Source organism: Thalassophryne amazonica, chromosome 2 (genome assembly GCF_902500255.1).
Source record: "Thalassophryne amazonica chromosome 2, fThaAma1.1, whole genome shotgun sequence".
NCBI lineage: Eukaryota > Metazoa > Chordata > Actinopteri > Batrachoidiformes > Batrachoididae > Thalassophryne > Thalassophryne amazonica.
The window spans coordinates 144,666,539-144,683,721 of NC_047104.1; the positions used below are offsets into that span (position 1 = coordinate 144,666,539).

General features: G+C 39.1%; 1 protein-coding gene across 2 annotated transcripts in view; it reads right to left on the reverse strand.

Moving 5' to 3' along the window:
- Nucleotides 1–15,084: 15,084 nt before the first annotated feature.
- Nucleotides 15,085–17,183, reverse strand: part of mapk8ip1b (mitogen-activated protein kinase 8 interacting protein 1b) — a 167,447-nt gene continuing 165,348 nt past the window's right edge. For both annotated transcript variants that reach the window (XM_034195538.1, XM_034195547.1), the window contains exon 12: nucleotides 15,085–15,252. In XM_034195538.1, coding sequence (XP_034051429.1) covers nucleotides 15,180–15,252 — 73 coding nt within the window. In that variant the 3' untranslated portion in view covers nucleotides 15,085–15,179. The remainder of the gene's footprint in view (nucleotides 15,253–17,183) is intronic.

A 17,183-nucleotide genomic window follows, 5' to 3' on the forward strand; every position in this document is an offset into this window, starting at 1 on the left:
GAAAATTGAACAGAGGGCACAGCAGGGGTTAAAACATCATGATGGACAGAGTCCCTGACCCTGGGGTGACCCACATCGTTTGCAGAGAAACTTCACACTGTCTTCACTCGGTTTATTGGCAGCAGGCAGCACACCAACCAATTGGATCTGGCCCAGTTCCCATCTCCCCACACCAATCTCTGACCATCGATGATCCGCTGGGATCTCATTCCAGAATCAAGTGGCACCCACACAAGGCCTCTGGTCCTGACAGGCTAAGAGGAAGGTGCTTAAAAGGTTGCTGTACTCACCTGGGCAGAGTTCCTCTCTCCAGACTGCTTCAGCATGTTTGGACCATGGGTGTGTCCTCAACCATTGGAAAGAATCGATTATAATCCCAATCCATAAAAACACACACACATGCTAAGGGACCTGAAAGACTGCAGACCAGTACCTCCGACGTGTCCTGTGCATGGAGAGATTGGTGTGTGACAACCATGTCGACACAAATTGGATCCCTTGGTTTGCTTGTAACGTCTACACAGTCACGAAGGTTGACAAACAGCATGTATTGTAGCGGCTCAAATCTTACCACATCCTTCAACTTGTTCCTTCTCCCCAAGATGAAAAAAAAAAAAAAAAAACACCTGAAGGGACACAGTTACACTCATGATACAGAGGTGCAAGCAGCGATGCAATGCTTGTGTCAAGAAAAAACACCCCGACTACTTCATTGACACGATGCAGAAACATGTCCCACGTTGGTGCTAAGTGTGTGGGAAGGGAAAGGTGACGATGTAGAAAAGTAATGGCACTGCATGACGGAAAACATTCCAAGAATTTAAGAAGATATGGGATTCATGAGGGCAACTTGCTTGTTCTTGAAAGAATCAGTAGGAGGTCAAACCTTTCAGCCATCCTTCATATGTCTTTTAAGGTTTCATTCATTAATATTCAGGACTTGTTAATTTTAAACATGTCAGTGTAAGTGAACTGTAGCTCCAAACTCAAGATTGCCATGTCTTTGTTGAAAAGTTTGTATATTTGCCATTTTATGATATTATTATGTTTTGTAATCTTTGAGATGATGCACTATATCTCGAAGAACAGGAAATAAACTAAAGGGAACTTAAGGAACATGTACATGTTCTGGTGTAATACTTCTGCCCACCAACAGAGGGGAAATCAGAATTCTGACCTTTTTTTTTTTTCCCCCCCCCTTCATAAAATCCTAAATCATTCACACAGTGTTACAGAACTTGATATAAGACAACCCATGGGCTATATCTCAGAAAATTTCATAATAACACAGAATAACTATATTATAGATAGGAGGTATCTCCACTGACAGCGGGGTGGAGGCACTGAGACCTTTACAGGACAATGACAAAGATGAATTATTAAACATAACAGTATAACAAAATCTTTCAAAGAAGAGATTTTCTAACAAGTAAGGATATAACAATAAAATGAAACCTAGACTGCCAGTTTGATATGTTCCAACATTCCTTGACTCAGCAGAGACTTTAAAGTTCAGACTTAAGAAGCACTTATTTTCCCTTTCGTATGGCTGGCATAATGGCAATAGTATGGTACTGTTTTCCTACCCTTCAATTCATTTCATTAGGAAATGGGCATGCCGCGGCCTGAACTTTATCTAAAGTCTGGGTCTTTAGTGAAGCTTAGGGTCAGTGGCCAGCGAGCACCTTATTGATTTCTTCTGTTTTTCTTGTTGCTTAATGTTGACAAGTTTATACTCTGTTTGTCTTTCCGATGCCCGATTCTGTTTTATGTCTCTCTGTTTGAGGTGCGGCTCCATCCAGATGTGGGTGTGGTGTCTACTTCTGCAACCCCCCCGTCCTGCGCACCGGCAAAATTCCTGTATATTCGTGCTGTAAATAGTTTTGTCAATTGTGTCGGTAGCATGGCTCAAGCAGTGGGTCGCCCTTTGAGTCTGGTCTGCTTGAGGTTTCTTCCTCGAATCATCAGAGGGAGTTTTTCCTTTCCACTGTCGCCTGTGTGCTTGCTCTGGGGGTTGGTAAGGTTAGACCTTACTTGTGTGAAGCACCTTGAGGCAACTTTGCTGTGATTTGGTGCTATACAAATGAAATAAATTCGAGTTGAAATTAAAAATAAATTTCATATTGAAATTAAAGGTAAATTACATGCTACTTTTTTGTAGAATGGGGCACTGTTGCAAAGTTATGAGCACATGCATGTGAAGACTTGTGTATTTGTAAATGTGCAAAAAAAACAAAACAAAAAAAAAACAAAAATGTGTATTCAGTATCTGGGTGTCATACGATTGGTAAATGTATTTAAAGAAATCTGCAAATGTGTAATAATATTTCCTAGTGTATTCATGTGTAGATAAATCTGTGTATACACAGAGCTGTAAATCTGAAGGCAAATCAAATCTGTAGAATGAAAAGAAAAAAAAATGGAGCAAACAAACAAACAAAACCAGCTAGTCAGGAGGAATGCTGGAGTTGACTGAAAACCCGTCTGTATTTTCAGGACTTGAAGCAAAATACTTTAAATATCAGTTTACACATTTGTAGATTTGTCTTCACATTTACAGATTTATCTACACATGGACACATTAACACACTTGTCATATCTCATTGCACATTTTGCCCACATAATTACTGATGTAGACAAACATTCAAGTAACTCCAAAAAAAAACTTTCCAGGAAATAATTTGCATATTTGGATAAATGTTTGTGTTGGCTTCATGACAAGAGACAGAAATCTGCATTCATATTTATAAATAAATAATGATTCACACAAAATAATCCAAAATAAATAAAATTTCACATAATATATTTTAAATCAGTACAATATTGTATAATTACAGATATTAAAGTCCTTATTTTTACAGTAGATGTCATGTCTTTACACTCTTATATTTGTCTCTTCAGGAAAGGAGAAGTCGCAAACATGAGTGTAGATCTCTCAATATGAATACATGGCTTTTAATTAGAAACGTCAGATCACTCCATTTGTTTAGTTTTTCTAAACAGAGGAATGCTGAGATGGCAGGACACATACATTCACATCCTTCTATTATCTTCAGACAATCTTTGTGTTTAATAAAATCATTTCTAAAAATCTGTTACTTTTTGTTAGTCATAAATTAACAAGTTATACACAAATGTGACCACCCACCCCACTGCTGAACAGCTGTCATTTGTGCTCACGCCAACATGACTTGAGAAAAATATGGGATTTGCATGTTGATATGCGACAGTATATTTTTTGTTGAATAACACTTTAGAAAACTATACTCTTTGCTGATTGCCAACACTTAGAATGGCATTCCTTGGGTTAATGGTTTTCCATTGTCAGCTTCAGAACAATAAAGGGACAAACATCATGTGCACAATATATTCTGGTTTGCAGTGGTGGGCACACTTCCGATAACCCGATAACAGATAATTATTGAAGATAATGTTTTCAATATCGGATATCTTTTTAGATAACTTTAGAAACCATTATCGGGACCAATTATCTTCCAATTAATTTTTGTCCGATAACTTTTAAACCGATAAACAAAATAAACAAGCTGAACAGTGACAAGCATTTTTAAAATTAGTTCAGCACGCACCTGCTAAAAATGTTATAACAGACTCATAGTTATAACCTTTGCAAACAGAAAGAACTGCTTGTATAAAAAGCATCTCAATCCTCTGCAAACAAAGGAAAAACAGCCCCAAAAGGAAAAAAGAAAAAAACATTTCCTTTAACACCATACCAATATGCGGGCATAATATGACCTAAGTCATCCAGAGGCATACATTTTAACTTATGGTTCAAATGTTTAGTTATTAAGTTATTTAAATTACTGTCATTGTCTGAAGTTTCATAAAGTAACAATATCAGATATATGTTTTAGTTTAAAGTAATGTGCTAATTTTTAAGGTTTTGTGAGCACATGCTCTGCGCCGCAGTGCATTTTGGGTAGGATGATGTAATCTCAGTATGTCACGACAGGACAAATGCATTTCAGACACTCTGTTCAGGCTCCACGGACAACAGCATTAAACTCTAGTGCCTAAAACTCTCTTGGACATATTCTCGGCGTTATAGACGTTGATTTTTTTTATTGCGTTTGTTAAATTCCACGCATTTTAAATGTAGCAGACAGGGATTATCTAGAATTTGTTTTAGAAAGCCTCTACTTGCCATCTAGCATCTACGGGCCAGTAGTGTTCATGGCAGTGTCTGGGGACCAGTAGATGGCAGTGTTCTATCTATTTTGACCCCGGTTATGTCAGATGATTGTCAAATCAACTTTTTTGCTTTGCAAATGGCTTTTTTTTTTTTTTTACAAATGAAGTTTAAAAACAAAACAACTGCAAAATAATATATAATAATAATAATAACATTATTACAAGACAGCTCTGCAGTGTTTGCACAGGCACAGTGCAACGGTTTGGATGCTGCTTGTAGCGTTCAGCAGCAGGATAACCTCATGACGGCCAACCACAATAATATATCAAACAGGAATTTGATTCTCATAGTCGACCATACTATCGGCGATCAGAGGTAGTTGTCAGATGTTGACCGCAGCTTGATACTCCAGGAACACTACACGATGCAGACGCACGATTACCTGAAACTTGGTCCAAAAATTCCTGCATGAAAAATCATCTCGCACACTGTAAAGCATGTTTTACAACATCAAATGAATGTTGTAAAGACAGAATGTGGAGAGAAATGTGCGCAAACATGCGCACATTCTCTCCACATGCAAAAAAATTTTGCGATGACACTTCCAGGGCTCCGTAAAAATGCCTGTTTTTACAAATAAAAAATGGAATATTTTACAAAAGCACATTTAAAACACCACACACGACAGACGTCACATTAACGTGTTGGTTTACATAATGAATGACTGAACCAATCAGTGTTTAGCAGAGGCACGTTTACCCAGAATCCTTTTGCGATCTGTCTCTTTGTTACAAAACGTCAGAATTAGTGCATTATTCAACATTAAAAGATATATGTTATATTTTAACTTTGTACAAATGACAGAATTGACATTAATGGAGTTATTCTATCGGTATTAATGTTATTTATAAATCAACATGACTTTATTTTTGAAGACCTCCGCATGACCGGAGCTTTGTCGTTGATAGAGAGCTGCTTTACGGCTGTTCTGTGTTGGGAGGGCTGTAATAAACAAGAGCTTCCAGCAGGGGCCAAATGTGAAAGAAAAAGTGTGGTTTTATTGTTTGGGTCTGTTGTTATTTTAATATTATTATAAGCTATTAAATTTGTTTTACTAGTAGTTGTAAATGTGCCAGAGATAATATTGGAATTTATCTGTTATTGGTTATCTGTAACTTCTGATACATTTTTGGGTGGTTTATTGATTTATCTTTATCGAAGATACTTTTCAGTTATCTGATTATCGAAGTTAATTTTTTGGTTATCTGTGCCCACCACTGCTGGTTTGTATTCCACTGCAAATTTGACCCAATTCTTCCCACTTCTGACTCCAAAAGCACATACGTTCTGACTTATTCAGAAATGTAATATCGCATATATAAATAATATATTCCAACTTAAACTGCTTAAAAATAACCCCGGAGTCGAATAAAGAGTAACATACTTTTGTAACATTTTGTTGGAGTGGTTAGCAAATGTTGCCATTAATTCAACCTGTTTGGAAATTCTTTATCTTAAGCTCAAACATACCAGATATTCTGTGTAGTCCTTTATGAGTCTCCTTATTTGCAGATGTATGATTTTATTTTGGGCCTTTAATAACTTATAAATGCTTTTGACCTTTGGGTGGGTTTTGGATATATTTAGCACCATTCCTCTACTTTGCACCTATTTGATGATGCAGCACAGGTAAAGTACAGCATGTGCATTAAATCAACAACAAAAACACACACAAATGCTGAAGTCACATGGCCATTCTCCAACATACAAATTTGCATTCAAAATTCAAACAATGGCAGTCAGCAAAATAAACAACATTGACATGTTAGTTCAAGAAGGTCCTGATGGTCTGATGATAAAGAGGCACTACTAGTGAAGATCTGAAGACACTGGAGTTTAATTTCTCTCTCTTGTCACCGCCTGTGTACTGTCTGACCTCATTACTGGATCCTCTGAACATTTCATGGATGAGGAAACTGTGAGGAGTAACTTGCTGAACGTGACATAAAGCAGCTTTGGTGTGGTGGACGTCATCACCACATAAGGAGGAGTCATATCTTTCACTCTATTTGTGGAGAAGTCTACACTCACAGAATATTTAACCCTAACTTTTAAGATTTATGTAATTTTATTACTTGACAAATTCCCATTTACTTTTTCAGATAATTTTAATACAAACCTAACAAATAAACCTTACATGATGCATATTCATTACTGTAATAAATCCTATTTATTTGAAATGCATAATCCTCAGCTTTATGCATTGACAGTATTTATTTAAAATACATAAAGTATATTGTTTGAATTGCATAATAATTATGTTATCTATACAAGATAAATACCATAGGTAACATAATTATATGCAATTCAAACAATATACTTTATGTATTTTAAATAAATACTGTCATTATTATTGATTTATAGTAATCATATTTTATTAATACTAAATACATAAAGCTGAGGATTATGCATTTCAAATGAATAGGATTTATTACAGTAATGAATATGCATCATGTAAGGTTTATTTGGTAGGTTTGGATTAAAATTATCAAAAAAAAAGTAAATGGGAATTTATCATGTAATACAATTACATAACTCAAACGTTAGGCGAAATATTTCTGTGAGTGTATTAATTCAGGGTTCATGCTCTTTTTTCACTTACTGCCAACAATGGAAGCACATGATGCTTTGAATATCACACACTCATCCCGACAGAATAAATGCAACACATCCATGAGGTGCAATACCTGCTTGAATTATGGAGGCAGCAGAGCGTAGAGTACAGTGAAGACAACACGACACTGGGCTGCGACAAAAACAATGCAGAACAACACGCATGGCAGTCTGCAATGACTGCCATAACTATGATGACTCTACAGCGCCCCCACATTGACACTTATACATGTCATAAGAGATAGCATAATGCCACCAACACTAATTCAGTACTAATCCGCCCCTCAGTGGTAAACTTTGAACTCTTTCTTTACACATAAGGTGATCAGAGAACTACAGTAAGAAGGACACTCAACATTACCACATTTATACTTATGTACGTACAACTGCGGCTCGAAGTTTCAACACATATCATGGACATGAATGTTATGGCAATATTGGGATTTCTCCTATCTCTCTGAACTGTCCTTTTTCTGGGACAGAATTATTTGTAACTACATTCTTCTTTAATTAAAAAATGGAAGAATTTGGTGTAAGTTTTATTTTGGATTTCCTGAAATTAACCTGGAACACCCACTATTTGGCTGAATGTCCCTTAGCAAGTTATATCTTGACCAGATGTTTGTGGTTGCCATCAAGATTATGACAGAATTCTGGTTGGATATTTGACCATTTTTGTTGGCAGAACTGGTAGACATCAATTACATGCATTGGTTATTACTTCAAAGCACAATCCAGATATTTTTAAAAGGTTATGTTCAGGACTTTGGGAAGGCTACTACCAAAGCTGAATGTTACCCTGCTTTATGTTTTCCACAATGAGCTTTGATGCGTGATTGAGATTATGATTTCCATGTTCACTGGCAGCAAAATAGTCCCACAGCACAGCAGTACACAACCAGGCTTGTCTTGAATACCTTGACTTTACTGCATTAAAAGATACCACGAATAAATGTGGCCAACGACTTGTACATATGTACAACTGTTTGAACTGATGATCTTGGAATTCAAGAGACATTCACAACAATTAAATCTGTGGTCCACTTTGGCTGATCTTCACTGAACTCTTTGGACTTTCCCACTGCAGTGTGTATTGATCACTCCAATGGGTGTTGTCAACAAACACATTTTTTGGTTTAATAGTAAAGTGAAGCTGCCAGCTGTAGTGATTCATGATCACTAACATGAAGAAACGAGGCTTCAACAAGTTAAAGACATTCTGAATTAATAGCGATACTTCCCGTCACGTCATGAATCTGGTCACGTGGGTTGAATTGTTGACTAGCGTGGTTGTCTTTGTTATAGGTTAGCTCAGAAAAATACCTTGCTTTTGTGGTAATATCTAGGCTTCAATCGTATTCAGAGACCACCAAACTGCGTCCTGAACTCGAAGACGCCATAGACGCCATATTATTGGACATACTGAAGATACATGGTCGTAATGTTTTTGCTGCAGAAAAAGAAAACACTGGTCTACAGTCGAAATGCTTCTGAAATAAATGTAGTCAAACTTTACTAATTTTGGGCCACTGAGATGTTTGAAATGGCTGATTGGCTCTAGTTTTAAGATATGTTACTACCATGCTACTAAGGGTTACCTTTTGATGATGTTTAAAGTGTTACAAAAAAACTGGTGAAATATTCTTATATGAACAGTCAGAGAAACATGAAAAGACCTATGTGTACGATTTATCATGAAAACTCTACTATCAACACAATTATGTAGACTTAAAATGTAAAAACTTAAATATCTTAAAAACAGTAGCCAACCAGTTATTTTTATTGTCATATTTGAATTTAGCAAGCAAAAATCCATCGTAAATAGCACATTATATTTCTGAAGCAGACAACTTCTTAAAATTTGCAGACCAGTGAAAGATAAAAATACACTGATGAAAACTTAATATTGTCATGACATTCACGTCCGTGAGACGTGTATATAAACTTGTAATCACAACTGCAGTGAACAATATAAACTGCCCCAAAGGGTTCCAGTATACTACAAATGTCAAAGTTGTAGGTAAAAAAAATCTTTCAAAGCTCAGGTGTTACTGATTCACACTCTTCCAGTGATCTTAGTGTGGCACCTCCAAACAGAACAGTACAAATATGCCACAAGGCATCAATGAACAAATAGTGGGGGTCTTTAATCTCTCTCTCTTGCTAAAAAAAAAGGCTACTAAATCTGCTGAAAGAGATATCAAGACTTCACCTGTTTTATCCATATGCAATGCTCAGTGCATTTCTGGAGTTACTTTGTCATTCTGTGCTGACAGCTTACATTCCAATTATTTTTGTACTATAATAAATCTTAAACTCTTCTGATTACAAACATTTAAAAAATATCTTTCAGCCTATATGGAAGTCATACATGCATGACAGAAACAGCAGCAGCAGTTCACAGGGGTAAAGAAATAAGGGCTGTGTCCAAAACTGCTGTCTTTTGTACTATTCATTATGTTTACCTCCCCCCAAAAAATTTTAAGCATCTAAAATCTACATGTAAACTGACAAAAATTTAAAATGTCCTATAATACAGCTCAAAATAATGCTCATGATACACACCACTTTAAAATGTAAACCACACAATGCTTCACGGTTGATAGATTTTTACATTATGTGTATGCGATTTGTACTTATGTGTGTAGCAGAGCTCCAGAAAAAAAGAAAAAAAGTGAACAGAGCCCTTTATCCTTCACCTTTCTGTTGATGTGTCAAAATCATTTTTGATTTCCAGAATAATATTTGGTGTTGTTTGTCATTGGTGCTATTAAAATACACTCAACAAAAATATAAATGCAACACTTTTGGTTTTGCTCCCATTTTGTATGAGATGAACTCAAAGATCTAAAACTTTTTCCACATACACAATATCACCATTTCCCTCAAATATTGTTCACAAACCAGTCTAAATCTGTGATAGTGAGCACTTCTTTACTGAGATAATCCATCCCACCTCACAGGTGTGCCATATCAAGATGCTGATTAGACACCATGATTAGTGCACAGGTGTGCATTAGACCGCCCACAATAAAAGGCCACTCTGAAAGGAGCAGTTTTAATCACACAGCACAATGCCACAGATGTCACAAGATTTGAGGGAGCGTGCAATTGGCATGCTGACAGCAGGAATGTCAACCAGAGCTGTTGCTCGTGTATTGAATGTTCATTTCTCTACTATAAGCCGTCTCCAAAGGCGTTTCAGAGAATTTGGCAGTACATCCAACCAGCCTCACAACCGCAGACCACGTGTAACCACACCAGCCCAGGACCTCCACATCCAGCATGTTCACCTCCAAGATCGTCTGAGACCAGCCACTCGGACAGCTGCTGAAACAATCGGTTTGCATAACCAAAGAATTTCTGCAACAAACTGTCAGAAACCGTCTCAGGGAAGCTCATCTGCATGCTCGTCGTCCTCCTCGGGGTCTTGACCTGACTCCAGTTCGTCGTCGTAACCGACTTGAGTGGGCAAATGCTCACATTCGCTGGCGTTTGGCACGTTGGAGAGGTGTTCTCTTCTCGGATGAATCCCGGTTCACACGGTTCAGGGCAGATGGCAGACAGCATGTGTGGCGTCGTGTGGGTGAGCGGTTTTCTGATGTCAATGTTGTGGATCGAGTGGCACATGGTGGCGGTGGGGTTATGGTATGGGCAGGCGTCTGTTATGGACGAAAAACACAGGTGCATTTTATTGATAGCATTTTGAATGCACAGAGATACCGTAACGAGATCCTGAGGCCCATTGTTGTGCCATACATCCAAGAACATCACCTCATGTTGCAGCAGGATAATGCACGGCCCCATGTTGCAAGGATCTGTACACAATTCTTGGAAGCTGAAAATGTCCCAGTTCTTGCATGGCCGGCATACTCACCGGACATGTCACCCATTGAGCATGTTTGGGATGCTCTGGACCAGCGTATACAACAGCGTGTACCAGTTCCTGCCAATATCCAGCAACTTCGCACAGTCATTGAAGAGGAGTGGACCAACATTCCACAGGCCACAATTGACAACCTGATCAACTCTATGCGAAGGAGATGTGTTGCACTGCATGAGGCAAATGGTGGTCACACCAGATACTGACTGGTATCCCCCCCCCCAATAAAACAAAACTGCACCTTTCAGAGTGGCCTTTATTGTGGGCAGTCTAAGGCACACCTGTGCACTAATCATGGTGTCTAATCAGCATCTTGGTATGGCACACCTGTGAGGTGGGATGGATTATCTCAGCAAAGGAGAAGTGCTCACTATCACAGATTTAGACTGGTTTGTGAACAGTATTTGAGGGAAATGGTGATATTGTGTATGTGGAAAAAGTTTTAGATCTTTGAGTTCATCTCATACAAAATGGGAGCAAAACCAAAAGTGTTGCGTTTATATTTTTGTTGAGTGTATATTCCTGGCCTGGCACTGATGAGATTAATCGAGTTTAAATTTTTTAGATTACAGTCTCTATAATTAATTAATCTAAATTGTGTTATTTTGACAGCTATAATTATAATTGTAAATATAAAAACCAGAAGGGAAGTGCCTTCTCACCATATATAAGCTTGAACATGAACTTGCCTGACAGGAACATGAGCTGGATGTTGCTGTTTCCCATATTTTTCTCCTTTCTGTATCTGCAAGAAATCTATGCATTTTATATCCATCTTCAGACTGATTTTGCAGCCATATGCACAATATCCCATAATTTTAAAACCTTTTCAAGAGTGGAGAGTAAAACTACGTATCCAATAACCCGCTGCATTGAGATGTGTCTGATTCACAATATGATCAATGTGCAATCACTCTGGTTTTGTAAACAATATTATGGCGCCTGTCAATCAAAACCCTTCAACACTGAACGTCGCCACTTTCAGTCTGGCAGCAGTGTAGGGTGATGTAATGTCTGACCACTGCGTCGGTATGTGAGGCTTCCAAGCATTGGCTTTCCATTTCCAAAACAAAAATCTGAAAATAAAGTCCACAACTCATATTTAAACAAACAACACAGATGGTTGTGCATGTGCAGATGCTGACTGTAGCCTTTAAATATTAAATCCATGGTTTCATAATATGATATAGACGCACATTTATGAACCATTCAGCAGGTGCCAAGTAGTGCTGAGTAGTTAGTGTGCTTGGTTTCAGAGCGGAAGGTTCCGGGTTTAAATCCCACCCTTGTCACGTCTCTCCATGTAATGTGGAGTTGCGTCAGGAAGGGCATCCGGCATAAAACGTGCCAAATCAACATGCAAATCCACCTTGGATCTGCTGCGGTGACCCTGAGTGATTTACTCAGCAGGTGCCAATGTTCAGCAAATCTTCCTTTTAATATGGATTCTGGAACAGGTTTTGAAACAGGTTTCAAAAAGTTCTTGAACAGCATTTTGAGTTTGCCATCAGTACTTTGCAGTACCTATGAGAAGTTTTGGCACCATCCATTCACATGTTCTACACATTCTGTAAATATGCTTACTTCCTCTTCTGTTGTACATTTCCAAATAATATTATAAATAATATTTAATATTTTTTCAACTGGTTGCTCGCTTAAATTGATAGTTGACAACACAGTCTGTGGTTGACACTGTGGGTGCTGGTGGGTGGAGTATGTGCAGAGTGTTCAGCAGGTGGCAGCCAAAATAAAGCTGAACCATGTGTGGAAGCTTTCAACCTCCTAGCCTGTGAGTGCCACCTAGTGGATATCATGCAAATATAGCAATATGCAGTAAATTCACAAAACAAAGTCTGATTTCATTGTGTGTGATGTAAAAAGATTTGGCACGGCGATTAAACAAATACGACTGATGTCGGAATATTTTTATAAATAATTAAAAAGTGAAGTGCTCAGTCATAAAAAAGATATAAGGAATAAATGATTGGATGAATACATTTATGGCAGAGCAACTCCACAGTAAAGTGTTTTTCTCACTGCAATGTAAATTAAAGCAAATCATGAAACAGAGTAGCTTTTCAGTAAGTATATCAGTAAAGTCCTTCAAAAACAAAAACGCTATCATTCTGAACGTCTTCAAAATAAAAGACTTACAAGGAGGGTAAAATCTTTAAAATGAAGATTAACAAAGCAGCTTTGTTTTGCTGATGTAATATCCTATAGACCTATTTACAACCTGCTGGATGGTTGGTTGACACTGGATGGATGATGGAAATTAGGAGCAGGTGTGTTTGAAAAAAATGCAGTCCATTTATACCTCCACACAACCATCAAGTAAGGATTTTGTACGAATGTAGCTTTAAAAGAAAAAGAGTTAAGGAGGTGATTGAGCTCGGCGCAGAGTGAATGGGGTCAGTGACAGATGTAGTTTCCACACAGAAATGTACTCAGTCAGTGGAATAAACTATTTTTCCAAAGTCTAGGTCTGGTGGCTGGTGGTGTCCATATGAGGCCATCACCTCATACCTCCTCCTCCACCTCACCTCCTGAATCATTTGCGGTTTCTTCCTGAGCACACTACACTTCAGTTTGCTTTGCTTGTGCATTTCTTTGTGCTGGATACCGGGTTTATGGATTTGATGGAGTCGGTCAGATCCATAAACTCAATATCCAATATTCAAACCCAAATAATAAAAAAAGGTAGAACATTATGGAAAATGCAGTAAGTAAGTAAATAAATAAATAAATGTTATTCTCTCAGAGCTCAGGCCTCAGTTGTCCCCTTCAAATATGGTGTATGAATGTAACCAACTCCGAACCAGTCAATGACTTGGGAATGTTAATACATCCATCCCACGATATGTCTCATTTTATGCAACTTTTTCTCATTTGGGGTTGCACACATGCACACACACACACACATGCACAAACAATCGAAAAATCTATAGTGTAACTATATAAATAAAAGTAGTTCACAAACTGTGTCAAACTTAGTTAAGCACGTTTTCTCCAGATAAGTTTGATTTGATGCAAGATGAGGCAAAAATTATTCTTTTGATGGTAAAGGTTGCAAACCCTCGAACTACACAAAACAATGCCAATTATAAAAGCCAAACTTCTGTTAAATATCAGAACTTTGTGAACACATAGGATAAAAAAAAAAAAAAAAAAAATAGTGGTTTTGCGTTTCCAATTTTTTTGTTTAAGAAACAGAAAACCTATTAACAGAAACTGTACTGGGCATGATGTGCAATGAATATTGGAATTTTGTAGTTTAGTGGATACTCACAACTGCAAAAACAAACAAAACCACATGCACACACACACACACACACACTTTTTTTATGAATAAAATACATGATTGAATTGAATGAATCAGTTTGTTTTTCATTTTCTCCTTTTTGTTTCGGAACTAGAAACCCAGTGGAGGTCCAGACCTGTGTTTCTGTCTCACACACTCTTAAGAGCATGTCTGTGTGCAGACCAACTACATTTAACATAAAACCGAAATCATAATTCCTTGTGAAAGGCAGAAAACAATATAACGATAACAGTTGGAGGAGGTTATAACAGACGCCGCCCACTCAGAGTTTCCTCTTCCTGTTTGTGTGACGGCAGCTCTGACACAGTGACGCTGACCACCAGAAATTGTTCACTGATTCAGACTGCAGTCAGTCTGTGGTGATGCTATGAAGCACAACTGAACATGACAAATTTGACCCAAACAACTAAAGTGGGGGTCACCGACCCTGATCCAGGAGGTCACCTGACCTGCATGGTTTACACCTTGTCACGCTCCTCCACCTGATACTTAACTAAGTTGGGTGTTCTCAGCCAATCAAGAGGTAGAATTGTAGAAGCTGTGGTTGCAGCAGATACACGTGGAAAACATGCGGGGCAGGTTACCTCCAGGAGCCGGGGCGTGACCCCTGGGCTAAAGGGACACACAAACACAGGCTGCATCACTTTTTCTAACAGTTCAAAGTTTGAAAGTGTCACATCAGTGTGTTAAAGAAACAAAAGTATTCCTACAGGGAGGTTTTTGCACCTCGTTTGTCATTTAAGATTATTTAGTGATATCAGTTACTAAGTTTCCTCATCTGCTCACCATTTTTAAATCTTGAATGTCATTTCTGGAATTGCTGCTGTACTTTTATGGTTTGTTTGTTTGTTTTCCTCCAGTGTTAGTAAAGGTCACGTCATCAGTCTACTCTGACTCCTTGGAATGCACCATCAGACAGGCAGCATTCACCACCTCACCACTTCATTTTGCATATTTTCCTTCGTCAGCACTCCTTTGGCTCCTTTTCATTGTTTTCTTGCTGCACAACTGTTTGACCACAGTTCACCTCATCCTTGTCCTGTTGCTCTTTCTCTCTTGTTAAAGTTAGTTTTTTTTAGACGTCTGTCCTTCATGCAACATTAAGCTATGATATAGTGTACTGTACAGGGCTGTGGCTGAAGGCAGGGCTATTCCAGGTAGATGTCCTCTGTCGGGCACGAGAACTCCACAAACTCCTTATAGTACAGCTGGAAGGCTTTCCTGCAAAACAAGGTAGAAATGCATCACAGGAAAATGAAAGCTACATTTCCTCATTCTATATGGTGCCAGAAACAGACCCAGAGCCCAGAACTGGTTCCGTCATCACTCACTGCTGCCCCATTCTATTTTTAATATAAATTTATAATAAAACTTGCATATAATGGATTCAGGTGGACAAGTGAATTTTATCCGTTATAACCGAAATCCGTTATATGTATGTATGGATTTGTTTAAGGGCCACTTCACACATAGTATGAATAAGTACAACTCAGGGTGACTCATGGCGAAACAGCTCGTATGAGCGAACCACGAAAGCATCGCGCCAACGGGCAGGTGTGCACGATCCTGGTGCGACAGTTCGTGCATGCGACATTTTTCGAGCAGAAACACATTGCGAGCAGCTGCACCACATCATGCTGCTGATGTGGAGAACAATAAAATAAAAACCAGCTGTATAATTAGTGAATATCACTGGGTTGATATAAATAATACATAGAAGGGGATGCAATACAGAACCCCGCGGTTAAATAACCCATCCATCAATTTTCTTCCGCTTTATCCGGAGTCGGGTCGCGGGGGCAGCAGCTCAAGCAATGCCGCCCAGACCTCCCGATCCACACACACCTCCCCCAGCTTCTCCGGGGGAACCCCAAGGCTTTCCCAAGCTAGCTGAGAGACGTAGTCCCTCCAGCGTGTCCTGGGTCTTCCCCGGGGCCTCCTCCCGATGGGGCTTGCCCGGAACACCTCTCCAGCGAGGCGTCCAGGGGGCATCCGGAAAAGATGCCTGAGCCACCTCAACTGGCTCCTTTCGACATGGAGAAGCAGCGGCTCGACTCCGAGCTCCTCCCGAGTGACCGAACTCCTCACCCTATCTCTAAGGGAGCGCCCAGCCACCCTGCGGAGGAAACTCATCTCGGCCGCTTGTACTCGTGATCTCGTTCTTTCGGTCATGAGCCAAATCTCATGACCATAGGTGAGGATCACAATGTAGATCGATTGGTAAATCGAGAGCTTTGCCCCCTTACTCAGCTCTCTTTTCACCACGACGGTCCGATACAGTGACCGCATCACTGCAGATGCTGCACCGATCCGTCTATCGATCTCAGGCTCCACCCGTCCCTCACTCGTGAACAAGACCCCACGATACTTAAACTCCTCCACTTGAGGCAAGGACACTCCACCGACCTGAAGAGGGCAAAGCACCTTTTTCTGGTCGGTCGGGAACCATGGCCTCGGATTTGGAGGTGCTGATTTTCATCCCGGATGCTTCACACTCGACTGCAAACTGCCCCAGCTGCAAACCGTGCAGCCGAGTGTAAATAACCCTGGTCAAAAAAAATAAATGTCACTCACAGGATTCAAACCTATACGCTCTGATTACCAAACGGAAACATTACCACTGTGTTACCATCACTGGCCTGTAATCAATGCGGAAAAATGCCTGAAATCAACAAAGATATGGACGAGGTGCAGTGTGTCCGGCTGCTGCAGCCCGGAGCAAAGGCGAGAGATGTTTTATATATTTCCACGTGAGGACAGCAGGCAGAGACACGCGCCTCACAGAGAAATATTGTAAGTTCATGTCCTTCCAAACATGGACGGTGTTCTCTAGTTAGGACGTTCAGGAGCAGAGATCTTTACAGCTGCAGCCAACGTGTCACTCTGTGTAATGTGGTCATTCATTTTTGTTATTTGTTATGTACAACCCCAATTCCAATGAAGTTGGGACATTGTGTAAAATGTAAATAAAAACAGAATACAATAATTTTCAAATCCTCTTCAACCTATATTCAATCAAATACACCACAAAGACAAGATATTTAATGTTCAAACTGATAAACTTTATTGTTTTTGTGCAAATGTTTGGTCATTTTGAAATGGATGCCTGCAACACGTTTCAAAAAAGCTGGGACAGTGGTACGTTTACCACT